Source organism: Dasypus novemcinctus, chromosome 17 (assembly GCF_030445035.2).
Source record: "Dasypus novemcinctus isolate mDasNov1 chromosome 17, mDasNov1.1.hap2, whole genome shotgun sequence".
Lineage (NCBI taxonomy): Eukaryota > Metazoa > Chordata > Mammalia > Cingulata > Dasypodidae > Dasypus > Dasypus novemcinctus.
The window spans coordinates 15,074,421-15,100,952 of record NC_080689.1 but is presented as its reverse complement, the minus strand read 5'-3'; the positions used below and the strand labels follow the sequence as shown (position 1 = coordinate 15,100,952).

Here is a 26,532-nt window from a genome sequence, read left to right as displayed (position 1 = left end):
AACAATTGGGGGGATGGGAGGGGAGGGAGAAACAAATAAAAATTAATAAATCTTAAAAAAAAGAAATCTGTTGATCAGCTTGAAATTTGATACTTAGGTGAATTTGGAGCCTCTTATTTTCTTAATGTTAATTTCCTCTGTGAAATAAGGAGCTGGGGATGGTGCTCCTCAGGGTAATATAAATCTTTATAAAGTATATTACAAAGGCACTTTGTAAACTGTAAGACAGCATTTCCCAAATTATCTTCCTCAGAAAATTAGTTCTACATATTGCTCTTCCACAAAGTGTTTGGAAGCTAAATAAGTTTGCAGACTGTATATTCAAGTTTGAGAGGCTCATAATGATTACTGTTATGATCATTATGGCATCTATTCAACTTGGCTTATCCCTAAATTTCCCCAACATTTTTAACTACAGACCTCATCAGCCCCTCCTCTTTTTTCTTGACTCACATCTATTAGTTAGCTCACAAGACATTTTTCCATCAGACAGATTGCTAGGATGCATTATACAAACATAACCATTTTTTATAAGTAGAAATCAAAGGATTTGGATTCTCTCTTGGTTCTGACTCTTATTTCCCTTGGAAGCTGGTACAGTTTTTAAATCTCCTAAGCTTACATTTTAAAAAATAATGTCTAATTTAAAAGACTAATTTGGAATACTTCAAACATATAGGAAATAGAGAAAATGGTATGAAAGACACTTGTGATGTACTTTCAACTTAGTTTTAACAGCTGTGAACATTTTGCCATAAACACTCTTTTTTTTTTAAAAAGAAAATATTACATAAAAAGTGAATTGAACAAAAATTAACAAGATTGTCATAAAATGGCAAATCTGGGGTGGTTTTACAACTTTGGGGGCCAATTTGTCTCTTTATGAGCTTTTTCAGTTCATCAAATTTGGAGGAATATCTGATGGAGGGTGGTAATTTTCGCACATCATAAGGCAATCCCATAAATTTCAAAACGTATTTTAATATTTCTAAATTTTATTTTTTAGATTTGAAATAAAATGCCAAGTACATTTTAAGGCAATCATATCTAGTCTGCCTATTTGGTGGCGTCTCAACTAATTTTTAAAATTTGATTCTGGGGAAACGGACTTGGCCCAGTGGTTAGGGCGTCCGTCTACCACATGGGAGGTCCGTGGTTCAAACCCCGGGCCTCCTTGACCCGTGTGGAGCTGGCCCATGCGCAGTGCTGATGCACGCAAGGAGTGCCCTGCCACGCAGGGGTGTCCCCCGCGTAGGGAAGCCCCATGCGCAAGGAGTGCACCCTTAAGGAGAGCCCCCCAGCGCAAAAGAAACTGCAGCCTGCCCAGGAATGGCGCCGCCCACACTTCCCGTGCCGCTGACGACAACAGAAGCGAAGCGGACAAAGAAACAAGACGCAGCAAATAGACACAGAGAACAGACAACCGGGGGAGGGGGGAGAATTAAATAAATAAATAAATCTTTAAAAAATAAATAAATAAAATAAAATAAAATTTGATTCTGACTCTCAAAGCTTGTCTGAAACCAAATTAGACCTAAAAGATAGCTTCCAACCACCAATCTATATATTATTATCTCTGAATATTCTTTAAATAGCTTCAAGACGTTTCTAAATAAACTCTGACTAGTGTCTTAGATATTTCTTTCAAAAATGTTAAGATAATTTTCACAATCAGAATAAGCACTGGGACAAATAATTTTTCAAATTTAGGGAATACCACCAATTGTGTATTATATGCTTAGATGCAAGATAAAACAGATAGGTTTCTTAAAATAATAAATTAATAAGAAATTATTTAAATAGATTTTAAAATTCCATTTCATATCCTAAGGTTAAAACTGCACTTTAAAATACTAACATTTCTCAGAAATAGCCAACAATAGTAACAAAACATCTGACTAAACCTATTGCAAGTTACTGGTCTTCTCATGAAGACTATATTGAAAAGGATACAGGGTAAAGAAATAATTAAATCATTTTTGTAAAGAGGTATCCCTGGGTGAAAAGGAATTTTTGAAAAATCAAAATAACTTAGGAATTGGACAAATTTTATAGGAAAAGTGAGACAGAAAGGATTAGGATGGGCAACAGACAGCTTTATGTGAACTCCTATTAATGCATTGGGTTATTACCAGTTATCACAATTATTTCATCTAGGTATTCTAATCTCTCGTTCTCTCTCTACCCCCTTCCCCTCCCCCTCCCGCCCCTCCCCACCACCACCCTGCCCCGGTTGTCTGTTCTCTGTGTCTATTTGCTTCGTCGTCTTCTTTGTCTACTTCTGTTGTTGTCCGCTTCCCTAGGTATTCTAATTTGCTGGCACACTTACCACCCCTAGATTCTGATGTCTTTGAAAGAAGGGTCTGTCTCAAGATTCTTTCTTAGCAGATTCATTCATTAAAAAAAATATGAAGTGGGAAGCGGATATAGCCCAGTGGTTAGGGCCTCCATCTACCACATGGGAGGTCCGTGGTTCAAACCCTGGGCCTCCTTTACCCGTGTGGAGCTGGCCCATGCACAGTGCTGATGCGCGCAAGGAGATCCATGCCACGCAGGGGTGTCCCCCACGTAGGGGAGCCCCACGCAAGGAGTGTGCCCCGTAAGGAGAGCCGCCATGAAAGAAACTGCAGCCTGCCCAAGAATGGCGCCGCACACACTGAGAGCTGACACAAGATGACGCAACAAAAAGAACACAGATCCCCGTGCCACTGACAACAACAGAAGCGGACAAAGACGAATATGCAGCAAATAGATACAGAGAACAGACAACCAGGGCGGGGCGGGGGGGGGAGAATAAATAAATAAATAAATCTTTAAAAAATATATACATATGAAGTGTCAATTCTTTGTCATTTCTGGATTTCCTACCCTCGTCATTCTATTTTGACGCTTTAAATCAATATTTCTCAGTTTTAATTACTATATATCAAAATTGTTTTAAAATCTGCGAAGGCAAAAAGTCTCTGTCCCAATGTTTGTGTTTTAAATCATCAGATTCTTTGGAAATTTCATTCACATAAACTTCCCTACCACTGTCTAAGGTTACACAAACTATACTGGAATTTTATTTGTTATTACTTTAAGCCCCTTGAGGCATTTTATAATTTTATTACCCTTGGTCTTTCCAAGTAAGAGGAATAAAAGGCCCTTTATTTCTACCATTTAATTTCAGCAATAATCTATAATAACCTACAATAATAATTCATACACTATTTATTTATGCCCTGTAACAAGAAGAGACTTTATAGACATCATATTAGATTAATATACAGATTTTACATTTTTTGCTTTGTTTATGTGAACAAGATTTCTTTTTTCAACGTATATTAAGGCCACTTATTACTATTTAGGAAGTCATCAGATTTTTGTGGATTTATTTTGCATCTCATTTTCTGAAATACAAATTACATTTAGATAATTTTTTGGCTGATTCCTTTGAATATCCTAGATTTATATAGTTAGAGTATCCTCTGATAGTTTCTCTATTCCTTTCCAATATTTATTTTTCACCTTTTCATGCCTCATTACAGGTGGTCAGCAATACTGTACTGCAAAGAATTGGTGACAATTCTTCTTGTTTTGTTTCTCCATTTCAAAGAAATATACTTTTTTGTTTTCATCTTGTTTTGTTTCTCCACTTCAAATAAATATTCTTTACTTGTTTTTGCCTTTTTAAGAGTTTTATCAAGAATGAACATTATATTTGATCAAATGATGTCATATATATGCTGACATATGATTATACTTAATTATATGATTATTGGTCATATTTTGGATTTAATAATCCAAAAATAAAAATGGCTTTGAACTGTAATTAAAACTATGTGCTCTTTGATGAATACATATTTTTAATATGTGGCTACAGTCTGACTACTGAAATTCTATTTAGAATATAAAATTTTTTAAGTTTCTGAGTCTGTCATATGCTGAACTTTCTTTAGGGCTAATACCTCCTTCTCATAAGCTGACCTTTTAAACAACTCCAACCCAGCCTAATATAACTTTGAGAACCACAACCATAAAGAGCGGAAACAACTAAGAAGACAGAGTTATAGATTTTTGCTTTTTAACAATTCCATGCTAAACAGAACTAAATAGAATATATTTCAGAGAAATTAGTTAAATTGAATTACTGTCACTCCCACTGGGAAAAAAACAACCAATGTGAGTCACATAATTCAAATAGGGAAGACAGAAAGATGGTATATTTATTGCCATTGGCATGACTCACTTTAACAAAAAGTGTCATATTTAATAATACAAAAATATAACAGTTATAGTTGCATACTAAAGTCATGTTAGTCACGGCCAACTTCAACTGAAACATTATTTTAATTCAATTCATTTCCTTATGCACTGTTATACATTAAGCACAATGCCTGGTGCAGGAGACACAATGGTAAACAATACACATTTTTTTTTTCCTCAGTAAGCTTAAGAATTAATACAAGGGTTGACAAACTTTTTCTATAAAGGGCCAGATAACAAACATTATGGGCTTTGGGGATGTCATATAGTCTCTGTTGCAACCATGCAAATTTACTGCAGGAGCACAGAAACAGTTACAGACACTAAACAAAAAATAAGCATAGCTGTGCTCCAGTACAACTTTATATACAAACAGGGGGTGGGCCAGATAACTCATGGGTTACAGTTTCCAACCCCTGATCTACCGGAAAATAATAAACAAAGAAGCATTTTCAAGCTATATGGCAAATGCAATGGTAGCAATAAGCAGAATATTATGGAAATATGGTCTAAGACAATAAACAAAGGTTTCCAGGAAGAGCTGACAATCCAGCTGGAAATTCCATTCTCTCAGTTTCTGGAAATAAATGTAATTTTTTATTATGTGCCATTATAAAACAACTCAAAAATCTCATTCTAAAAATGTAAAACCAGTTTTGACTATATAAGAATTGCTTTATTAGATAGTACTTTTTCTTATCAAAAATTATACTGTAAACATATTTGAATGCTTACCTTGGGTGACTGTCTTGAGAACAATTAAAGTTGATAAAAATCTCAGTGGCAAATTGGAACTCTTAAAGAATGCAGCTGCCTTTGGTTTATTCTCCACAGAATGCTCTAAAGAATTATCATGAATTCCCTTAATTGTTACTCCTTTGAATATGTCTTCGCCCAATCTTCTCAATGTTGATGTAAAAGTTGAATGCTGTTAAAAATATATATCTTAATATACTTATTTATGTTCAGAAGTGAAAAAAACCCTATGTATTCTTACATTTTAAATGCTAAAATCAAATAAATGCTAAAATCAAATACAAATACATGAACTAATAATAAACAAACTTACTAATTAAAAAATTAAATGGAGTTGAAAATAAGCAAGACTGGAAAGTAACAATTTTATGATCAATTTTTAAAAAATGATTAAAGTATAACTACATTTTTCTAAAAGAAATGGAAACATCTTACTAGAATTAATACATTGAAAACAGGGATTTTATAAGTATAAATTTAGGAGAAGAACTGAGATAGGATTCAAATAAAAAATATTTTAAGATCATGATATATTTCTGACAGAGAAATATCCATGGAACAGAGGCAAACTACTGCTGTACATTCTTTATTCTTCCATAGTTATCAAGTACTTCTGTGTTAGCTTATAAAATGATCAAGTACAGTCTCACTACTTTATAGCTACCACAGTATGGTTATAAATGTCACAGTGATTTTTACAACTTTCAACAATTTCAAAAGAATACAATTTATAGTTAGAATCATGGATGGAGAATAAACTACAACAATAAATGGGCAAACCAAACTGGCATAAAACTAAAACAACATAGGCTTTAATGGTATTCTGTGTATCTATTAAGAACCAAATAAAGGGAGATCATTTCAAACTACGACAGATTAGAGCACTTAAGCCAGACTTAGACATAACTTAAAATTTATTTTTTATCCAATGTAGATTTAAAAAAAGGATTAGCTTTTGAATTACTGCATTTAAAATTACTTTCTGAGCATCAGAGGCCCAATGACTAAGTGGTGACTGGCTCAAAAGTGCAAATTTAAATATACTATCTAAGTTTTTAATATCATCAGGAAAAAATAATACATAAGTATTTTAAAACTTTTGTCTAATAAGAAAATAGGAAATATTTCAAAATACTACTTTAGTAATTACATTAGAATGGTAGGATTAAGGCAATTTTCCTTATTTTCTGTTTTTTAATAGTCAGTAATATTTAATACTACTTTTATAACAGAAAAATAAACTGTATTTTGTTTTTTTAAACGTATGTTTTTTTGTTTTTTTTTTTTTTTTTAAGATTTATTTATTTATTTAATTTCCCCCCCTCCCCTGGTTGTCTGTTCTTGGTGTCTATTTGCTGCGTCTTGTTTCTTTGTCCGCTTCTGTTGTCGTCAGCGGCACGGGAAGTGTGGGCGGCGCCATTCCTGGGCAGGCTGCTCTTTCTTTTCATGCTGGGCGGCTTTCCTCACGGGCACACTCCTTGCGCGTGGGGCTCCCCCACGCGGGGGACACTCTTGCGTGGCACGGCACTCCTTGCACGCATCAGCGCTGCACATGGCCAGCTCCACACGGGTCAAGGAGGCCCGGGGTTTGAACCGCGGACCTCCCATATGGTAGATGGACGCCCTAACTACTGGGCCAAAGTCCGTTTCCCATGTTTTTTTTTAAACGTATGTTGATACTTTTCCCCTTTAATTGAAGGAGATGAGAAAAACTCACAAAGAAGCATTTTTGATTGTTACTAAAGTTTCACCTAAGGATTCTGAAATATTTGAAACTTATTGGGTGCTGAAATTTTCATCCATTTGTTCATTGTATTATACATGAGTTTCCACCTTGAGTTGTTCATCTTTAGCAGTATTCTATCTTTAACATTAGCACTAAGCTGTATTTTGTGGACAGGTTGCCTTCTCTAACAGTTAGCAAAAAAAAAAAAAAAGCTAAGAGTAAATTCAACCCCCAAATTAAACAAGTTTTAAATAAATAAATAAAAACAAAATGCAAGACTTCAGCTTCTGGAAAGATGAACTAGACATAATTTTCCCTAGTTTTCCTGCTGTAAGTACAACTAAAAATTCTGGTTATTATATAAAGACCAAACATAAAAAGACTCTGAAAAGTAGAGAGAAGAACGGATGAGCTAGGGATCTCAGTATCCAAGGAAAAACATATTAGTGAGGTCCCTGAGTTTTCCTTTTGCCTCATATATCCCAGACTTAGAGCTGAAAAAGCTGGCAACCCAGAAATGCCAATGTGTGCAAACAAAAAAATGCCCAAACATAAGTAAGTCTTGCCTTATTAGTAATTACCTTAAATGTAAATGAATTAAACCCACCAATCAATAGGCAGAGGTTGACAGAATGGATAAAGAAGTATGATCCAAAAATCTGCTATTTACAATAGAGGAACTTTAGAACCAAACACAAAAATAAGTTGAAAATGAAAGGCTGGGGAAAATACTATATTAATATGAGACCAAAAAAAATTTTAAGTCAAAAACTATTATAAAGAATGAGTGACAGATATTGATAAAAAGATCAATTCAACAAGAAGATATTACAATTATAAACATATATGGCATAACAACAGGGACCCCAAAGATATGAAGCAAAAATTGACAGAACAGAAGGGAGAAATAGTTTTATAGTAACAGTTGGAGACTTCAATATAATACTTTCAATACTAGAAAAAACATATACACAGAATATTGACAAAGAAATAGAGAACCTGAAAAATATTAGAAACAAATTAGGTCTACCAGACTTATACAGAAAATTTTATCCAACAACAGAATTAACATTCTTACTCAAGTGAACAAGGATTATTCTGCATAATAGACCATATGCTAGAGCACAAGAAAAGTCTCAGTAAATCTAGAAATATCAAAATCACACCTGTAACTTCATTGACAAATGGAATGAAGAAATTAGTATCGGAAGGAAATTTGGAAATTTTACCAATATGTGGAAATTAAACGGTACCCTCTTAAATAAGTAATGAGTTAAAGAAATCAGAAGGGAAATCAGAAAATACTTAGAGACAAATGAAAATGAAAATACAACTATACACCAAAATTTCTGGGATTCAACAAAGGCAGTGCTAGCTTTAAAAAGAGGACAGATATCAAATTAATAACCTAAGTTCACATCTTGAGAAACTAGAAAATGAAGAGCAAAGAATAACCAAAGTTAGAAGGAAGGAATTATTTAAGAACAGAATGAACATAAATGAAATAGAGAACAGAAAACAATTGAGAGAATAAACAAAACAAAAATTGGTTCTTCAAAAAGAATCGATTAAATTGACAAACTTCTAACTAGATTAACACAGAAAGAAAAGGTACAACTAAAATTATAAAATTATAATTATAGTGATATCACTGTAGATCTTGCAGAAATAAAAAGGATTATAAGAGAATATTATGGGGAGTAGATGTAGCTCAAGTGGATAAATGCCTGTTTCCCATGCACAAGGCCCCAGGTTCGATCCTCTATCCTCCTAAAAACAAAGCAAAACAAAACAAAACAACAAACAAAAAAATGAATTCTCATTAGGAAGTGGGTGCAGCTCAGTGGCTGAGTACTTGCTTCCCATGTACAAGGTCCTGGTTTGAATCCCTGGTACCTCCTTAAAAAAGAAAAAGAGAGGAGATATGATGAACAATTATATTCCAACAAATAATAATAATCTAGATGGAAAGGACAAATCCCTAGAAACACACAAATTACCTAAGGTGATTCAAAAAGAAACAGAAAATCTCAACAGGGGAAACGGACTTGGCCCAGTAGTTAGGGCGTCCGTCTACCACATGGGAGGTCCGTGGTTCAAACCCCGGGCCTCCTTGACCCGTGTGGAGCTGGCCCATGCGCAGCGCTGATGCACGCAAGGAGTGCCGTGCCACACAGGGGTGAACCCCACATAGGGGAGCCCCATGCACAAGAAGTGTGCCCCGTAAGGAGAGCCGCCCAGCGCGAAAGAAAGCGCAGCCTGCCCAGGAATGGTGCCGCCCACACTTCCCCTGCCGCTGAAGACAACAGAGGCGGACAAAGAAACAAGACGCAGCAAATAGACACAGAGAACAGACCACTGGGGCAGGGGGGACGCGCGCGGGAATTAAATAAATACATAAATCTTTTAAAAAAAAAAATCTCAACAGACCTATAACAAGTAAAGAAATTGTGAATCAATAATCCAAAATATACCTCAAAGATAAGTCCAGGACCAGGTAGATCACTGATGAATTCTCCTGAACATTTAAAGAAGAATTAACATCGATCCACCTCTAACTCTTCCCAAAAACTCAAGGAGAGGGAACACTTTCTGATTCACTCTATGCATAACAAAGTCAGATAGAAACAGGCCAAGAAAAGAAAATAACAGACCAATTTCCAACACGAATATATATATATGCAAAAATCTTTAACAAAATACTAGAAAATCTAATCCAACAGCATAATAAAAGGATTATACACCATAACCAAGTAGGATTTATCCCAGGAATGCAAGGGTGGCTTAACATTGAAAATCAAAGTAAAATATTACATTAATAGAAGGAAAAAGTCACATGATCATCTCAATAGACACACACAAAAAAGCATTTGACAAAATTCAACACTCTGCATGATTAAAATACTCAGAAAACTAGGAATAGAAGGGAACTTCCTCAACATGATAAAGGGCGTTTATGAATAATCCACAGCTAACATCTTACTCAACTATGACAGAATATTTTCCCCCTACAGAGCAAATAGGCAGGAAAAATAAACAAAAAGTATCCAAATTGGAAATCAAGAAGTAAATCTACTACCTAATTGCAAATGGCATGGTCTTATATATACAAAGTTCAAATGAATAGTACTTACAGAGCTCATGGTAAGATTGACCCATATATGAGCTCCCCCTCCCACACTGAGATGACCTTACTGAAAAAGAATAAACTGTTTCAAAACCAGAAGAAAAGATTGCACAGAAGAAAAAGATATCAAAGAACAAAATGAAGAAACAAAAACTTATGGCTTGTGAATGACTTCAGCATACAATAAATGCAAATTTTAAAAAAAAGCTGTCTATAAATAAATTTCATCAAGGAGTTGAAAACTTCTACACTAAAGATGGCAAAACATTGCTGAAAGAAATTAAAGACGACCTAAATAAATGGAAGTCCCATGCTCATCGGCTGGAAGTCTCAATATCATTAAAACAATACTATTCAAAATTATTTAGAGATTCAATGCTTTCCCCATCAAAATTCCAGCAACCTTTTTTGCATCATTAGGAAGTCAATCCTTAATTCATATGGAATTGCAAAGGGGGCCCAAAGAGGCAAATCAATTATGAAAAGAACAAAGCTGGAAAACTCATATCCCCCAATTTAAAAACGTACTACAAAAATACAGTAATCAACACAATGTGGAATGGACTTTAAGGTACAGACCAACGGAATAGAATTGAAAGTCTAGAAATAAACCCACACATCTATGGCCAATTGAGTTTTTACAAGGGTGCCAATTACATGCAATGGGTAATGAAGTATCCCTTCAACAAATACCTAATAAAACTGGATTTTCACATTCACAAGTGAAATTAGACCCCTACCTCACACTCTATATGAAAATCAACCCAAAATGGTTTAAGGACCTAAATATAGGCGATAAAATTATAAAACTCTCAGAAGGTATCATAGGGGCAGATCTTTATGACCATGGCTGGATTTGGCAATGAATTTTAGATTCACCAAAAACATGAGCAACGAAAGAAAAAAATTAATTGTACTTCATCAAAATAAAAAAAAAAACTTTTGTGCATCAAAAGACACCATCAAGAAAGTGGGGGAAAAAAAAAAACTTACAGAATGGGAGAAAATTACTGCCAATCAAATCTTGGATAAGGGCTAAATATACAGACTATATAAAGAACTCTTATAACTAATGATTCAAAAGACAAACAAGTGAATTAAAGAATAGGCGAAGACTGAGTTTACATTTCTCCAAAGAAGATATTAAATGTAAATAAGTATATGAAAAGATGTTCAATATCATTAACCATTAGGGAAATGCAAATCAAAACAACAATGAAATTACCATTTAATATCCACAAGGATGGCTACTGCTAAAAATAAACAAACCAGAAAATAGTGTAGGAGAGGATGCTGAGAAATTGGAATTCTAGTGCATTGTTGGTGGGAATGTAAAATGGCGTAGCTTCTGTGGAGAGCAAATATGGCAGTTTCTCAAAACGTTAAATATAGAATGACTATTTGATCCAGCAATTCTACTTCTTGAGTAAAGACAGGGTTTCAAATAGATTCTTGTATACTAATGTTTTTAGCAGCATTATTCACAACAGCCAAAAGTGGGAAACAACCCAATGGTCATCAACAAATGAATGGATAAACAAAATATGGTACAGGGAAGTGGATGTGGCTCAAGTGATTGAACTCCTGCCTACCACACAGGAAGTCCCTGGTTGGTTTCCCAGTGCCTCCTAAAGAAAACAGCAAGTTGGCACAACAGGCAGGTGCGGCAGGCTGATGCAACAAGAGACACAAGATAAACATAGAGTGAGACACAACAAAGGTGCCTCCTAACAAGGACATGCAAGACAGTGAGCTGACACAGCAGGCAGGTGCAGCAAGCTGATGCAATAAGATGACACAATACGAGATGCAAGAAGAAAAACACAATGAAAGACACAATAAAGCACTGAATGGAGGTGGTTCAAGCAATTAGGTGCTTCCCTCCCATATCAGAGGTCTAGGGTTTGGTGCCTCCTAAAGAAACAAGGAAGATGAACAGACACAGCAAGTGCAAACAATGAGAAGGTGGGGAGAAAGAAATGAAATAAATCTTTTAAAAATATATATGGTACATACACACAGTGGAATATTATTTGGTTATAAAAAGGAATGAATTCTGTGATATGTTGCAACATGAATGAACTGTGAAAAAATACTATGCTAAGAGATATATGAAAGGCACATAAGGGCAGATTCTGTACGATTTCACCAATACAAATTATCCAGAAATACTACATTCATAGCATTAGAAAGAAGATTAAAGGTTACCAGAGTTTGGGTGGAGAGGAGAAGATGGGTATACAATGACTGTACATTTAGATATTTTAAATAAAATTAATTTAAAAAATCCCCCAACAGAAAGCATTTCCTCTAGCCAAAGGATAGGAAAGGGACAATCCATCAAGACAAAAGACTTAGATTAAAAAACACTTTCCTCCAGCTAACCATAGAAAAATGTGTGGGCCAACCCTACTTGTGCCAGAAAAGTCTAATGGAGAGCCTATACTTCTACTATGATCAGGCTGTAATGAAGTAGTGGAGGCGATGTGAGGAGTAGTAACAAGGCACTCATACCACTTTCTCCCAACCACAGAAGTATCCAGTGAAAACCAAGTGGGGACCCAGAGTTACCACCCATACCTAGCAGTAGTGAAGAGATTCCCCACTGGGTGTTCATTAAGCTTCTGTAAAACTAGGAAGAACACAGACTTCCATCCCTATTGGGCTAAATTAAGCTAATTTTATACTTAATGGTGAAAGACTCAATGCTTTCCCCTAAGACTGGGAACAAGGCAAAAATGTCCATTGTCTCCACTCCTATTCAACATAGTGTGTTAAGTTCTGGCCAATGCAATAAGGTAAGAAAAAGACACTGATGAAAAAGGAAGAAATAAAGGCGGATGTCAACAAAACAAGCCCTATGTCAGCCTATAGTTGAGATCAGAAGAAGCTGGAGCCATGGAGTCTGTGGCATTTATGAATTCCAGAAAGAAATACAGATTATGTTTTAAACTGGTCTTTTCCTCTGGTGTGATAACCCTTTGATTATATTAGATTCAGCTGAGACATCTGATTAAATTATGTTACGATTAGGGTGTGCAGGTTTGAGTCCCCACCCCCTTGGTGGGGATAAAACAGACTCTCACGCAGAAATAACTACACAGAGAAGAAGAACACAGAGGAAGAAAGATAGCTCCACAGACTGCAGAGTCCCTGGGAAGAGAGATGAGCCTGATAGCCTACAGCTGCAGCTGAGCCTGGAAAGAAACTAGCCCAGGGAGACAAACCTACAGCTGAGATTGGAGAAGCTGGGACCACAGAGCCCTAAGAGGAAAAGGAAGGCTGAACCCTCACAGAGACCAGCAGCCATCTTGCTCCAACACACGGCAACAGGTTTTTGGTGAGGGAAGTAACTTACCAGTTACGGCCTTGTGTCTGTAAGCTTCTACCCCAAATAAATACCCTTTAAAAAAAGCAGATTTCTGGTACTTTGCATCAACACCCCTTCGGCTGACTAATACAGAGCCTTAAGAGGGAAGAAGAAGGCTGAACCCTCGCAGACATCTCCCACCATCTTACTTCAATATATGGCAACAGACTTTGGGTGAGGAAATACCTCTTATGCTACCCTGAGTTGGACTCCTTAGGGCCTTGTAACCATAAGCTTTCACCCCAAATAAATATCCTTTACAGGGAAGCGGACTTGGCCCAGTGGATAGGGCATCCGTCTACCACATAGGAGGTCCGCGGTTCAAACCCCAGGCCTCCTTGACCCGTGCAGAGGTGGCCCAAGTGCAGTGCTGATGCGCGCAAGGAGTGCCCTGCCATGCAGGGGTGCCCCCGCATAGGGGAGCCCCACGTGCAAGGAGTGCACCTTATAAGGAGAGCTGCCCAGGAATGGTGCCGCACACACAGAGAGCTGACACAGCAAGATGGACGCAACAAAAAGAAACACAGATTCCTGTGCTGCTGACAACAACAGAAGCGGACAAAAACAAGAACACGCAGCAAATGGACACAGAGAACAGTCAACTGGGGGCAGGGAGAGAAATAAATAAAATAAATCTTTAAAAAATATATATATCCTTTACAAAAGCGAAAAGACTGGGAAACGGACTTTGGCCCAGTGGTTAGGGCGTCCGTCTACCATATGGGAGGTCCGCGGTTCAAACCCCGGGCCTCCTTGACCCGTGTGGAGCTGGCCAGGCGCAGCGCTGATGCGCGCAAGGAGTGCCGTGCCACGCAAGGGTGTCCCCCGCGTGGCCCCCACGCGCAAGGAGTGCGCCCGTGAGGAGAGCCGCCCAGCGTGAAAAAGAAAGAGCAGCCTGCCCAGAAATGGCACCACCCACACTTCCCATGCCGCTGACGGCAACAGAAGCGGACAAAGAAACAAGACGCAGCAAATAGACACCAAGAACAGACAACCAGGGGAGGGGGGGAAATTAAATAAATAAAATAAAATCTTTAAAAAAAAAAAAAAAAGCGAAAAGACTTCTGGTACCTTGCAACAGCATCCCTTTGGCTGACTAATACAAGCAGGATACCCTAATGTGGAAATTACTGGATGAAGAGTCTTATGGGAAAAAAGGGAAAACTGAACTGCTGTAAGGCAGGATGGGCTCCAGAACTGAGAAATGTAAATGAGCAACTGACTAAGGGAGAGCAGTTGAGAAAATCATAGGACCTGGAAAGAAAATTCTGTACAAAAACCAAAAGAACAGATCAGGACTCCTGGAGAAGGAATAGATAAAACGAAGTCTTCTCCTGAAAGTCAAACAACGGCAGATAAAACGGAAACTTTAAAATTTGTACCACATGTCCAGGGCAAGAAATAGGTGTAGAAAATCTTAGAAAGTCTCAACAGCTAAACAGGTGCTAGCTCTAAAGGTTCAGTATAAACTGGACCAAACTTTGAAAAAGAATCTTAGCACATATACAATTTGCAATAAAACCCTAGAAAAGTGGGAAAAACTGACTTTCAGAGTAAACAAATAACAATATGTGAGATGCCCAGACATAAGCAAAAAATTATAAGCCATATGAAGAAATGGGAAGATATGGCTCAGTCAAGGGAACAAGTTAAAACTTCAGGAGAAGACACAGGCTTCAGAACAAATAATCAAAGAAGCTCAAACAAATCTCCTAAGTCAATTCAAGGAAATGAAGGAAAATATTGATAGAAATAAACTAACGTGGGTATAGAACTAAAGGATACTAAGACAAAGTATGAGCAAAAAAGAACTAGGAAGTTTAACAAGAAACATAACAGAAATTATGAGGATCAAAAGCACAGTAATGGAGTTTAAAAATACACTAGATATAAAGAGGCAGAAGAAAAATCAGGAGAGTACTATTGAAATCATACAATCAGAAGAAGAGATAAAGAAAAGAATAGAAAAAAGTAACTTGTGTGATAGCATGAAGCATACTAACATAAGCATCATGGAAGTCCCAGAAGAAGAAGAGAGGGGAAAAGGAACAGAAAGAATATTTGATGAAATAATGCCCCAAGACTTCCCAATTCTTATGAAAGACATAAATATACATTTGCAAGAAGTGCAATGCACTCCCAACAGGATAAATGCTAATAAACCTACTCCAAGATATATATTAACCAGCATGTCAAATGCCAAAGATAAAAAGAGAATTCTGAAAGTAGCAAGAAAAAAGTGATTCAGCACAAATGAAGGATCTATAATGAAACAGACTGCTAATTACTCATTAGAGACCATGGAGGCAAGAAGTCTGTGGTATGATATATTTAAGGTGCTGAAAGAGAAAACCTGCCAGCCAGTCTTTATCCAGCAAAACCATCCTTCAAAAATAAAGGAGAGTTGAAGTCATTTACAGATTAAAAAACAAAACAAAACAAAAACCCAAAAAACCTGAAAGAGTTCATCACTAAAAGACTTACCCTACAAGAATTGCTAAAGGGAGGAATTCTTCAGGTCTAAAGGAAAAGACAGGAAGGAATGGCTAGAGGCAGTATGAAGAAGTGAAGATCTTCAGTAAAGGTAACTAAATGGGTAAATGTAAAACCCAACAGTTGTACTGTATCCTCAATATATAACTCTACACTTTAATTCTAATAAGAGTTATAATACAATTGAATAAGAAATACTAAATTTCCTGATAACAGACACACAAAGTACAAAGAGGTAATGTGGGACAAAAACACATAAAGAATGGAAATAGAGGACATGGGAACAGAGAACATGTATGTTATTGTTGCATCTTTATGTTGTTTACAAGAGACTCACTTTATACCCAAAGACACAAATAGATTGAAAGTGAAAGGATGGAAAAAGATAATCCATGTAAATAGTAACCAAAAAAGAGCTTAGATAGCTATAGTAATATAAGAAAAATACACTCTGGTTAAAAGCTATTACAAGAGACAAAGAGGGAAGCGGACTTGGCCCAGTGGATAGGGCGTCCATCTACTACATGGGAGGTCCGCGGTTCAAACCCCGGGCCTCCTTGACGGGTGTGGAGCTGGCCCATGCGCAGTGCTGATGCACACAAGGAGTGCCCTGCCACTCAGGGGAGCCCCATGCGCAAGGAGTGCGCCCCATAAGGAGAGCCACCCAGCGCGAAAAAAAGTGCAGCCTGCCCAAGAATGGTGCTACACACACGGAGAGCTGATGTAGCAAGATGACACAACAAAAAGAAACACAGATTCCCGTACCGCTGACAACAGAAGCAGACAAAAAGAAAAAAAAAACACTCAGCAAATGGACACAGAGAACAGACAAGTGGGGCAGGGGGGAAGGGGAGAGAAATAAATAAAATAAATCTTAAGGAAAAAAATAAAGAGACAAAGAAAGGTACTATATATTAATAACAAGGTTAATATACCAAGAAGAAATAACAATCAAAGATAAATATACACCAAACCAGAGTGCCCCAAAATACATGAGATAAACACTGGCAAAGTGGAAGGGAGAAACAGACACTTCTACAACAATATTTGGAGATTTCAATACAATACTTTCATCAATAGATGGGTCGTCCAGAGCAGGGGTTCTTAACAAGATGGTCATGAGCATGAAGTGAAATTCAAAAAAACATTATTCTTGTGGGCATATGTTGGTGCGGGTGTGATATATTTATTAAATAATACACAGTTCGGGGCGGGAGACTTGGCCCAGTGGTTAGGGCATCCATCTACCACATGGGAGGTCCGCGGTTCAAACCCCAGGCCTCCTTGACCAGTGTGGAGCTGGCCCATGTGCAGTGCTGATGCGCACAAGGAGTGTCCTGCCACGCAGGGGTGTCCCCCGCATAGGGGAGCCCCACATGCAAGGAGTGCGCCCGTAAGGAGAGCCGCCCAGCGCGAAAGAAAGTGCAGCCTGCCCAAGAATGGCGCCGCACACACAGAGAGCTGACACAACAAGATGACGCAACAAAAAGAAACACAGATTCTCGTGCCACTGACAACAACAGAAGCGGACAAAGAAGACGATTCAGCAAATAGACACAACAGAGAACTGACAACCGGGGTGGGGGAGGTGAGAGAAATAAATAAATCTTTTAAAAAGACATACACAAGATATTGTACACCAAAACCCCTAACAGCAGAATTGAAATTATACAAAAGCATCTTCTCTGATCAAAATGGCATGAAGCTGGAAATCAATAACAGGCAGAGAAATGGAAAATCCAAAAATATATGAATGCTAAATAACATACTTTTAAACATTTAAACTATGGGTCAAAGAAGAACACACAAGGAAATTCAGTAAATATCTTCAGACAAATGAAAATGAGAACACAATATATCAAATCTTATGGGAAACAGTGAAGGAAGTGCTCAGAGGGAAATTTATAGCTCTAAGTGGTTCCATGAAAGAGAGGAGGGGAGGGGAGGGGAGGGGAGGGGAGGGGAGAGAAGAAGAAAAGGAAAGAAAGAAGCAAGCAAGCAAGAAAGAAAGAAAAAGAAAAGAAGTAGTAGCAGCTGCTCAAATCAAAAACCTAATCACACACCTGGAGGGACAAGAAAAAAACTGCAAAATAAGCCCAAAGTGAGAAGTAAAGAAATAAAGATTACAGCAGAAATAAATGAAATAGAGAATAAAAAAATAGAATTAACAAAAGCAAAAGTTGGGGGAAGCGGACTTGGCCCAATGGATAGGGCGTCCGCCTACCACATGGGAGGTCCAAGTTCAAACCCCCGGCCTCCTTGACCCGTGTGGAGCTGGCCCATGCGCAGTGCTGATACGCACAAGGAGTGCCATGTCATGCAGGGGTGCCCCCTAATAAGGGAGCCCCATGCACAAGGAGTGTGCCCCATAAGGAGAGCCGCTCAGTGCAAAAGAAAGAGCAGCCTGCCCGAGAATGGTGTCGCACACGCAGAGAGCTGACACAACAAGATGATGCAACAAAAAGAAACACAGACTCCCGGTGCCACTGATAAGGATAGGAGCAGTCACAGAAGAACACGCAGAAAATGGACATAGAAAGCAGACTATTGGGGGTGGGGTGGGGGGAGGGGAGGGGAGAGGAAAAAAAAAAAAGCAAAAGTTGGTTCTTTGAAAAGATCAATAAAATTGACAAACCTTAAGCTAGATTGATAAGAAAAGAAGAGAAAGGAGGCAAATGATTAAAATCAGAAATGAAAGCAGGGACATTACCCCAAAGGAACAAAAAGGGCCATAAAAGGATACTATGAACAACTGTATGCCAACAAGTTAGACAAATTAGATGAACTGGACAACAGCCTAGAAACATAAAAACAATCTACACTGACTCTAGAAGAATCAGGAAGATCTCAACAGATCAATTACAAGTAAAGAGCTTGACTCAGTAATCAAAAACCTCCCAACAAATTTCCTCCTGTCAGCCTTCATGTTACTCAAATGTGGCCAGTCTCGAAGCCAAACTCAGCATGTAAATGCAATGCCTTCCCCCCAGCGTGGGACATGACACCCGGGGATGAGCCTCCCTGGCAACGAGGGACCACTATCAACTACCAACTGATGATGCAACTGGAAAATGACCTTATACGGAAGGTTCAATGCGGATCAGCAGAATATCCATGTCTACATAAAATACCATGACTTTAAAATGCTGTTTGACCTAAAGTAAGGGGGAAATGGAAAGGAGAAATGAGTTTATATGGCTACGAGTTTCTAAAAAAGAGTCTGGAGGCTGGCAGAAGGATTGCCCTCATGCAGAACTGAGCAGAGTCAGAGAGACAGATAAAGCAGATACAACCCCCAGATATTGGTTCCTTTGAGGGCTAAAGAGACCCATGGGAGTTATGGTCATGGCCGATGGGGTTAACTACCAGGGCAGATGGCCCCTCTTTGGAAATGGTGTTTATGTGTGATGAATCTGGACTCAGACGGGATCTCCCTTCATAAGACTTCCATGCTAATGTGCTGGAGGTGCAGTTAATGTTGGGGTTTAAGATATATTTAGGGGATTTGAATCTCTGGACTGACAATGTGATAGCCAGGTCCTGAGCCTCAACAGACTCCAGCACCTACAATCTGATCTATTGGACTTACTACACTCAGCTAAGATGGAGTTGAAGAAGGACAACCACCACACCATGGAGCCTAGAGTGATTACAACTGAAAATGGGAGGATTGCATCCAGCATTCATGTGGAATCTGAGCCTCCTCTTGACATAGAGGTGCAATGGACACAACCAATCCAATGTCCACATAGAAGAGGTGGCATTGGATTGGGAAAAGTGGACATGGTGGACGATGGGTATGGGGAAAGGCAGGAAGAGATGAGAGGTGGAGGCGTCTTTGGGACATGGAGCTGCCCTGGATGGTGCTTCAGAGGTAATCACCGGACATTGTAAATCCTCACAGGGCCCACTGGATGGAATGGAGGAGAGTATGGACCATGATGTGAACCATTGTCTATGAGGTGCAGAGGTGCCCAAAGATGTACTTACCAAATCCAATGGATGTGTCATGATGATGGGAACGAGTGTTGTTGGGGGTGGGGGGGGGGGGGTTGAATGGGACCTCACATATATATTTTTAATGTAATATTATTACAAAGTCAATAAAAAAAAAAAAAGGGGGAAAAAAAAAAAAAAACAACCTCCCAACAAAGAAAAGCCCAGGATCGATGGATTCACAGGTGAATTCTGCCAAATTATCCAAGAAGAATTAATAATAATTCTGCTCAAACATTTCTAAAAAAAACTGAAGAGGAGGAACACTTCCTAATTCATTCTACAAGGCCAACATTACCCTCATACCAAAGCCAGATAAAGATACCACAAGAAAATTACTGACCAATATCTCTTATGAATATAGAAGAACAAATCCTCAACAAAATACTAGCAAGCCAAACCTAACAGTACAATAAAAGAATTATACACCATGATCAAGTGGAATTTATCCCAGGTATGCAAGGGTGGTTCAACGTAAGAAAATCAATTAATATATCTCATGAACAGAATTAAGGGGGAAAAATTACATGATCATCTCAATTCATACAGAAAAGGCATTTCACAAAATCCTGTACCCTTTCTTGATTGAAAAAACAAACCAACACTTAGAAATCTAGGAATAGAAGGAAACGTCCTGAACATAATAAAAAGCATATATGAAAAGCCCTCCGTCACATTATATTCAATGGTGAAATATTGAGATCTTTCCCTCTAAGATCTAGAACAAGACAAAGATGTTTACTGTCACCACTGTTATTCAACATCATACTGGAAGTTTTAGCTGGAGCAATTAGGCAAGAAAAAGAAATAAAAGGTAAGCAAATTGGAAAAGAAGATAAAACTTTCATTATTAGCAGACATGATCATCTATGTAGAAAGTCCCCGAAAACGACACTAAAACTACCAGAGCTAATAAACAAAATCAGCAAAGCAGCAGGGTACAAGATCACCATGTAAAAATCAGTAATGTTTTATTTATTAATAATGAATAATCTGAGGGAGAAATTAAGAAAAAAAATCCAGTAATAATTGCAATTAAAAGAGTCAAATATCTAGGAATAAACTTAATCAAGGATGTAAAGGAGTTATACATGAAAACTACAAAATACTGCTAAAAGAAATCAAAGAAGACCTAAACAAATCGAAGGACATTCTAAGCTCATGGATTGGAATATTAAATATTGTCGAGATGTACTTTCTACCCAAAATGATTTACAGATTCAAGGTAATCCCTATCAAAATTCCAACATCCTTCTTTGCAGAATGTAAAAGATAATTATCAAATTTACTTGGAAAGGTAGGAGACCCTGAATAGCCAAAACCATGTTGAAAAAGAAAAATGTAGTTGGAGGCCTCATACTTCCTGGCTTTAAAGCTTATAACAAAGCTACAGTGGTCAAAACAGCATATTACTGGCACAAGGACAGATAAAGAACAATCGAATCAAACTGAGAGCTTAGAAATGGACTCTCACATCTCCGGCCAACTGATTTTTGACAAGTGTGCCAAGTCTACTCAATTGGGAAAGAACAGCCTCTTCAACAAAAGTGTTATCCATATACAAAAGAATGGAGACCCATTTTACTCTATAAATCAAAATGGATCAAGACCTAAATATAAGAATCAGGACTATCAAACTTCTAGAAGAAAATGTAGGGAAGCCTCTTCACGATCTTGTGTTAGGCAATGGTTTCTTAGACCTTACACCAAAAAGAAGAGCAGCAAAATTAAAAATATATAAATGGAACCTTATCAAACACTAAAACTTTTGAACATCATAAGACTTCATCAATAAAGTAAAAAGACAACCTACAAATGGGAGAAAATATTTGGAAACCACATATCTGATCAGGGTTAAATTTTTAGAGCCTGTAAGAAATCCCACAAATCAACAAAAAGTCAAACAACCCAGTCAAAGAGTAGTCAAAATACTTGAATAGGCTTCTCTCCAACAAATATATACAAATGCCCAAAAAAGCACATGAAAAGATGCCCCATATCATTAGCATCAGGGAAATGCAAACGAAAACCACAATCATTCTTCTTTACACCGACCAGAATGGCTACTATTAAAACAAATAATAAGTATTAGAAAGGATGTAAGAAAACAGAAACACTCATTCGTCATTGATGGGTATATAAAATGCTACATCCACTGTAGCAAACAGTGTGGCAGTTCCTCAGAAAGTTAAGTATAGAATTACCATATGACCCAGCAATCCCACTTCTCAGAATATACTAAAAAGAACTGAAAGTAGGGATGTGAACAGAAATCTGTACACTGATATTTAAAGTGGCATTTTTCACAAGTGCCAAAAGATGGAAGGAGCCCAAGTGTCTACCAACAGATGAATGGAAAAGCCAAATGTGGTGTACACTTACAATGGAATATTATGCAGCCATGAAAAAGGAATGACATTCTGATACATGCAACAACATGGATAAACCAGAAGAGCTCATGTTGAGTGAAATAAGCCAGACATAAAAGGCCAAATATTGTATACTCTTACTGATATGAAACTTAGAATAAGCATATTTTTAGAGTCAGAAATTAGAATATAGGTTCCCAGGGTCTAGGAAGAGCTAGGGAAGGGGGTGTTAAGGCTTAATTAGTATAGAATTTCTACTGGGGATAATGGAAAAATTGTGGGAATGGATGACGGTGATAGCTGCAGAACATTCGGAATGTAATTAACACACCACTGAATTATATATTTGAATAAGGTTTTATAGTTCTGCTTTACTTTTTTTTTGGCTCAGATGTTGAGTGCCGGCTTCCCACACACAAGGTCCTGGTTCAATCCCTGGCCCCAGTACCTCCACAAAGACAAAACAAAACTATAAAACTGTTAGGAAAAAACAGAGAAGAAAATCTTCAGGATCTAGGATTAGGCAATAAGATCTTAGACATAACACCAAAAGTACAATCCACAAAAGAAAAACTGATAAACTGAACGTGATTAAAATTAAAAACTGCTTCATGAAAGTTCCTGTTAAAGGGGTGAAAAGAAAGCTACAAAGTGGAAGAAAATATTTGCAACCCAAATATCCAAAAAAGAAATAGCGCCTAGAACTCCCAAAACTCAGCAGCAAAAATAAATCCAATTAGAAAATAAGCAGAAGACATGAAAAGATATTTCAATGAAAAGGATATACTCATGGAAAATAAGCACATGAAAAGATGTTTTAACATGGTTAGCCATTAGGGAAATGCAAGTTAAAACACTGAGAATGGCTAAAATAAAAAACGGTACTACCACTAAATACTGGTGAGGACACCGAGAAACTGGATCACTCATATATTGCTGGTGGGAATATTGCTGGTGGAACTCTGAAAACCAGTCTGGCAGTTTCTTTAAACATTAAACATGCAGCTATAATACAAACCAACAACTGCACGCAGGCATTTATGGCAAAGAAATGAAAACCTACATTCACACAAAATCCAGCACATGAATGATACTCTTACCAGAAGAATAGGTGCAGATCAGCAATACTATCTATATTACCACATATTCTTTTTTAGTTCATTAGGTTATCTTAATAATCACTGTCCCATTCAGCTAGTGTTTACTGAAATAAAAATAAGAAATCCATAATTTCTATTACTTTCAGGAGGATATGAAAAATTTTAAAAACATCGATTTGTTTATTAAGAATAACTTAACACACCATGAAACTCCTTATTTATACAGTTCTGAAGCTCAACAAGCATGTTACATGATGAATTTAAGTCTATGGCATGGAGAAATAAGAGAGACATATAAAAGGAGAAAGGAGAGATGATGGATTATAAATAAAATAAGTGAGACAAGTAGAAGTTTTGAAATATAGAGAGAACATTTGGGGAAGCGGACTTGGCCCAGTGGTTAGGGTGTCCGCCTATCACATGGGAGGTCTGCGGTTCAAACCCCGGGCCTCCTTGACCCATGTGGAGCTGGCCCATTCGCAGTGCTGATGCACAGTGCCACACAGGGGTGTCCCCACGTAGGGGAGCCCCACGTGCAAGGAGTGTGCCCCATAAGGAGAGCCGCCCAGCGCAAAAGAAAGTGCAGCCTGCCCAAGAATGGTGCTGCACACACAGAGAACTGACACAACAAGATGACACAACAAAAAGAAACACAGATTCCTGTGCCGCTGACAACAACAGAAGTGAACAAAGACAATGCAGCAAATAGACACAGAACCGACAACTGGGGCGGGGAGAGAGAAAAATAAATCTTTTTTTAAAAAAAATAAAGAGAACATCTGTAATTTATTAAAAAAAATAAGATCTAGAGAAAATAATACTAAATGGAGTATTATTTGAAGATTGATGCCTTTTAATCAATTACCTGTGTTCTAGTGTCCAGCTGCCTTAGGGACCAATATATAAATTTTATAAAAGGCTCATGAAGTTTGGCATTCACATATGGCATCCACTGTAGCTGCTCTGCAATCACAGGCAAAAGCTAAAGATAAAATAACAGAAAATACAAAGGCACAGTATTTTTAGATGTCTGTAAACAACTACCACAATTTTCAAAAATCTCTTGCAACAACAAAAAAATTCTCCAACAGAGACCTTTCACTTTAAAATCATATGCAATAGATTTTGATATGTATTCAAAATTTTAAATGTGTATTTCCTTTGACCCAGGCAAAAGTATATTAAGGAATTTAAGGAGATTAACCTAGATAAAGATACTTTTGAAACGCAAATGGTTAAATTTATGGTATATATACAACAATTAAAATGATATTTATTACCATGGCATATTCTGGGGTAAAAAAGGAATTTACAAAAAATCAGGGAGCAGATATGGCTCAGGCAGGTGAGTACTTGCCTTCCACATGGGAGGTCCCAGGTTCAGTTCCTGGTGCCTCCTAAAAACAAACAAAAAACAACAAGTAAACAAAGAAGGGAACCAACTCAGGAACGGTGATGTAGCTCAGTGGTTGAGCACTAGCTTCCCACATACAAGGTCCCACGTTCAAATCCCGGCCTCCGGTACCCACCCCCCCCAAAAAAATTCAAATGTAGGGGAGCAGGTATAGCTCAGTGGTTGATGTCTGTTTACCATGTATGAGGTCCTGGGTTCAATCCTCATTACCTCCTTAAAAAAAAAAATCAGTAAGATCACATTTATCTAAAATGTCTCTATGAATTTACATTGAAAAAGAGATAAGTGAATGGATGTTTTAAAAAATATTAACAGTGGGTGATATTTTCATCTCTCTTTACAAGTCTGTTTGGTATCAGACTGCAGTCCTAGCCAAAACCCCAGATCCACCTCCGCAGGGAGGAAGCTAGGGGGACCAGCACCAGTCTCTGCCAGAAACTGCAGGCCATGCCGTGGAAACTGATGATCATCCTACTTTGGAGGCACAAACCGCCTCAGAAGCTGTTCTGTAGCTGGATCTGGCAACTCTATTTCCCATGAATGGGAGAGGAGGAGACATTCGGCCACTAACTTCAGCTACTAATTAGTAAATTCGGCTGGCTAGAGTATAACCCTAAGAACAACTAAAGTTCGAACCTATCGAAGTTGGAAAGAGGCTGGTAGCCACCATTTTGACCCAACCCCCAGCATGAGGGTAAGCCGGGTGGACTGAAAATTACACTGTCAGTAGAGACCGGCTTCTTTCTACCCAGATCAGCCTGCAGTCCTAGACTAGGCTTCAGTTCCACCTCTGGCAGGAAGGAAGCTGGTGGGACCTGCACTAGCCTCTCTGGATAATTGCAAGTATATCTGGTTGGCACAGATGGAATAGTTGGAGGTCTACAGGGGCAGCTGTGGTCATTTTGGACCCGCACAGCATATTGCTGCCCATACCTACAGCTTCGTCCTCACCCCAGGCAGGGAGGAAGGGAGTGCCTTCATCAGTCTCTCTGGGCAACTACAGTCTAGGCCTGCATGACTTGGATTATTACACACCACTGTGACTCTGTCCCTACTCCTGGAAAAAAGAGAAAGTGGGGAGCAGCTTCATCAGTCCCTGGGTCAACGTGGGCAGCTTGAGCCTCCACAGCTTACAACACCAACTACATCCTCAGCTCCTACTATAAGGAGAAAGGGTAAAGAAGCCCTAAACTAAAGAGAAAACCTGCACTCAGAATAAATACATCTAGGAAGCCAGATGCCAAGACCTGACACACAACAAAAAACTACAATCCACACCAAGAAGCAGGAAGATTATGGCCCAGTTAAAGGAAAAGGCAAGCCTCCAGATGACATAAAGAAATTGAGACAACTAATGACAGATGTTCTAACGAATTTCCTTAATAAATTCAATGAGATAGCTAAAGAGATTGAGAATATTAAGAAAACATTGGGGAAAAAGATGTGGCTCGAATGGGCTCCCATCTACCATATAGGAGGTGCAGGGTTCGATTCCCGGGGCCTCCTGGTGAAGGCAGCTGGCCCACATGGTGAGCTGCCCCGAGCAAAGCGCTGACCCACGTGGAATGCTGGCCTGTGCAGAGTGCTGACCCACATGGTGCATCGCATGCTGGCTCACGCTGGAGTGCTGGCCTGCATGGAGAGGTGGTGCAGCAAGATGATACAACAGAAAGAGACACAGAGGAGAGACCATAAGAAATGCAACAAACCAGGCAGCTGATGTGGTGCAAGAGATTGAGCATCTCTCTCCTACTCCAGAAGGTCCCAGGATCGAATCCCAGTGAAGCCTAAAGAGAAGACAAGCAGACAGAAGAACACACATTGAATGGACACAGAAAGCAGACAGCAAGTACAAAAAAAAAAAAAAAAGAGAGAGGGGAAGAAAGAAATGAATCTTTAAAAAAGTCTTTATTAAAAAAGAAGACATTGGATG

The 26,532-nt window shown here is 38.2% G+C and overlaps 1 protein-coding gene across 4 annotated transcripts in view; it reads right to left on the bottom strand.

The window, feature by feature from the left end:
* CCDC138 (coiled-coil domain containing 138) overlaps nt 1-26,532 on the bottom strand; it is a 105,647-nt gene that overhangs the window by 21,777 nt on the left and 57,338 nt on the right. For 3 of the 4 annotated variants that reach the window (XM_004476912.2, XM_012518976.2, XM_058278321.1), the window contains 2 exons: nt 24,051-24,167; nt 4,984-5,176 (listed from right to left, as the gene is read on the bottom strand). In XM_004476912.2, coding sequence (XP_004476969.1) covers nt 4,984-5,176; nt 24,051-24,167 — 310 coding nt within the window. The remainder of the gene's footprint in view (nt 1-4,983; nt 5,177-24,050; nt 24,168-26,532) is intronic. The other variant, XM_004476913.2, reaches the window with a different exon arrangement.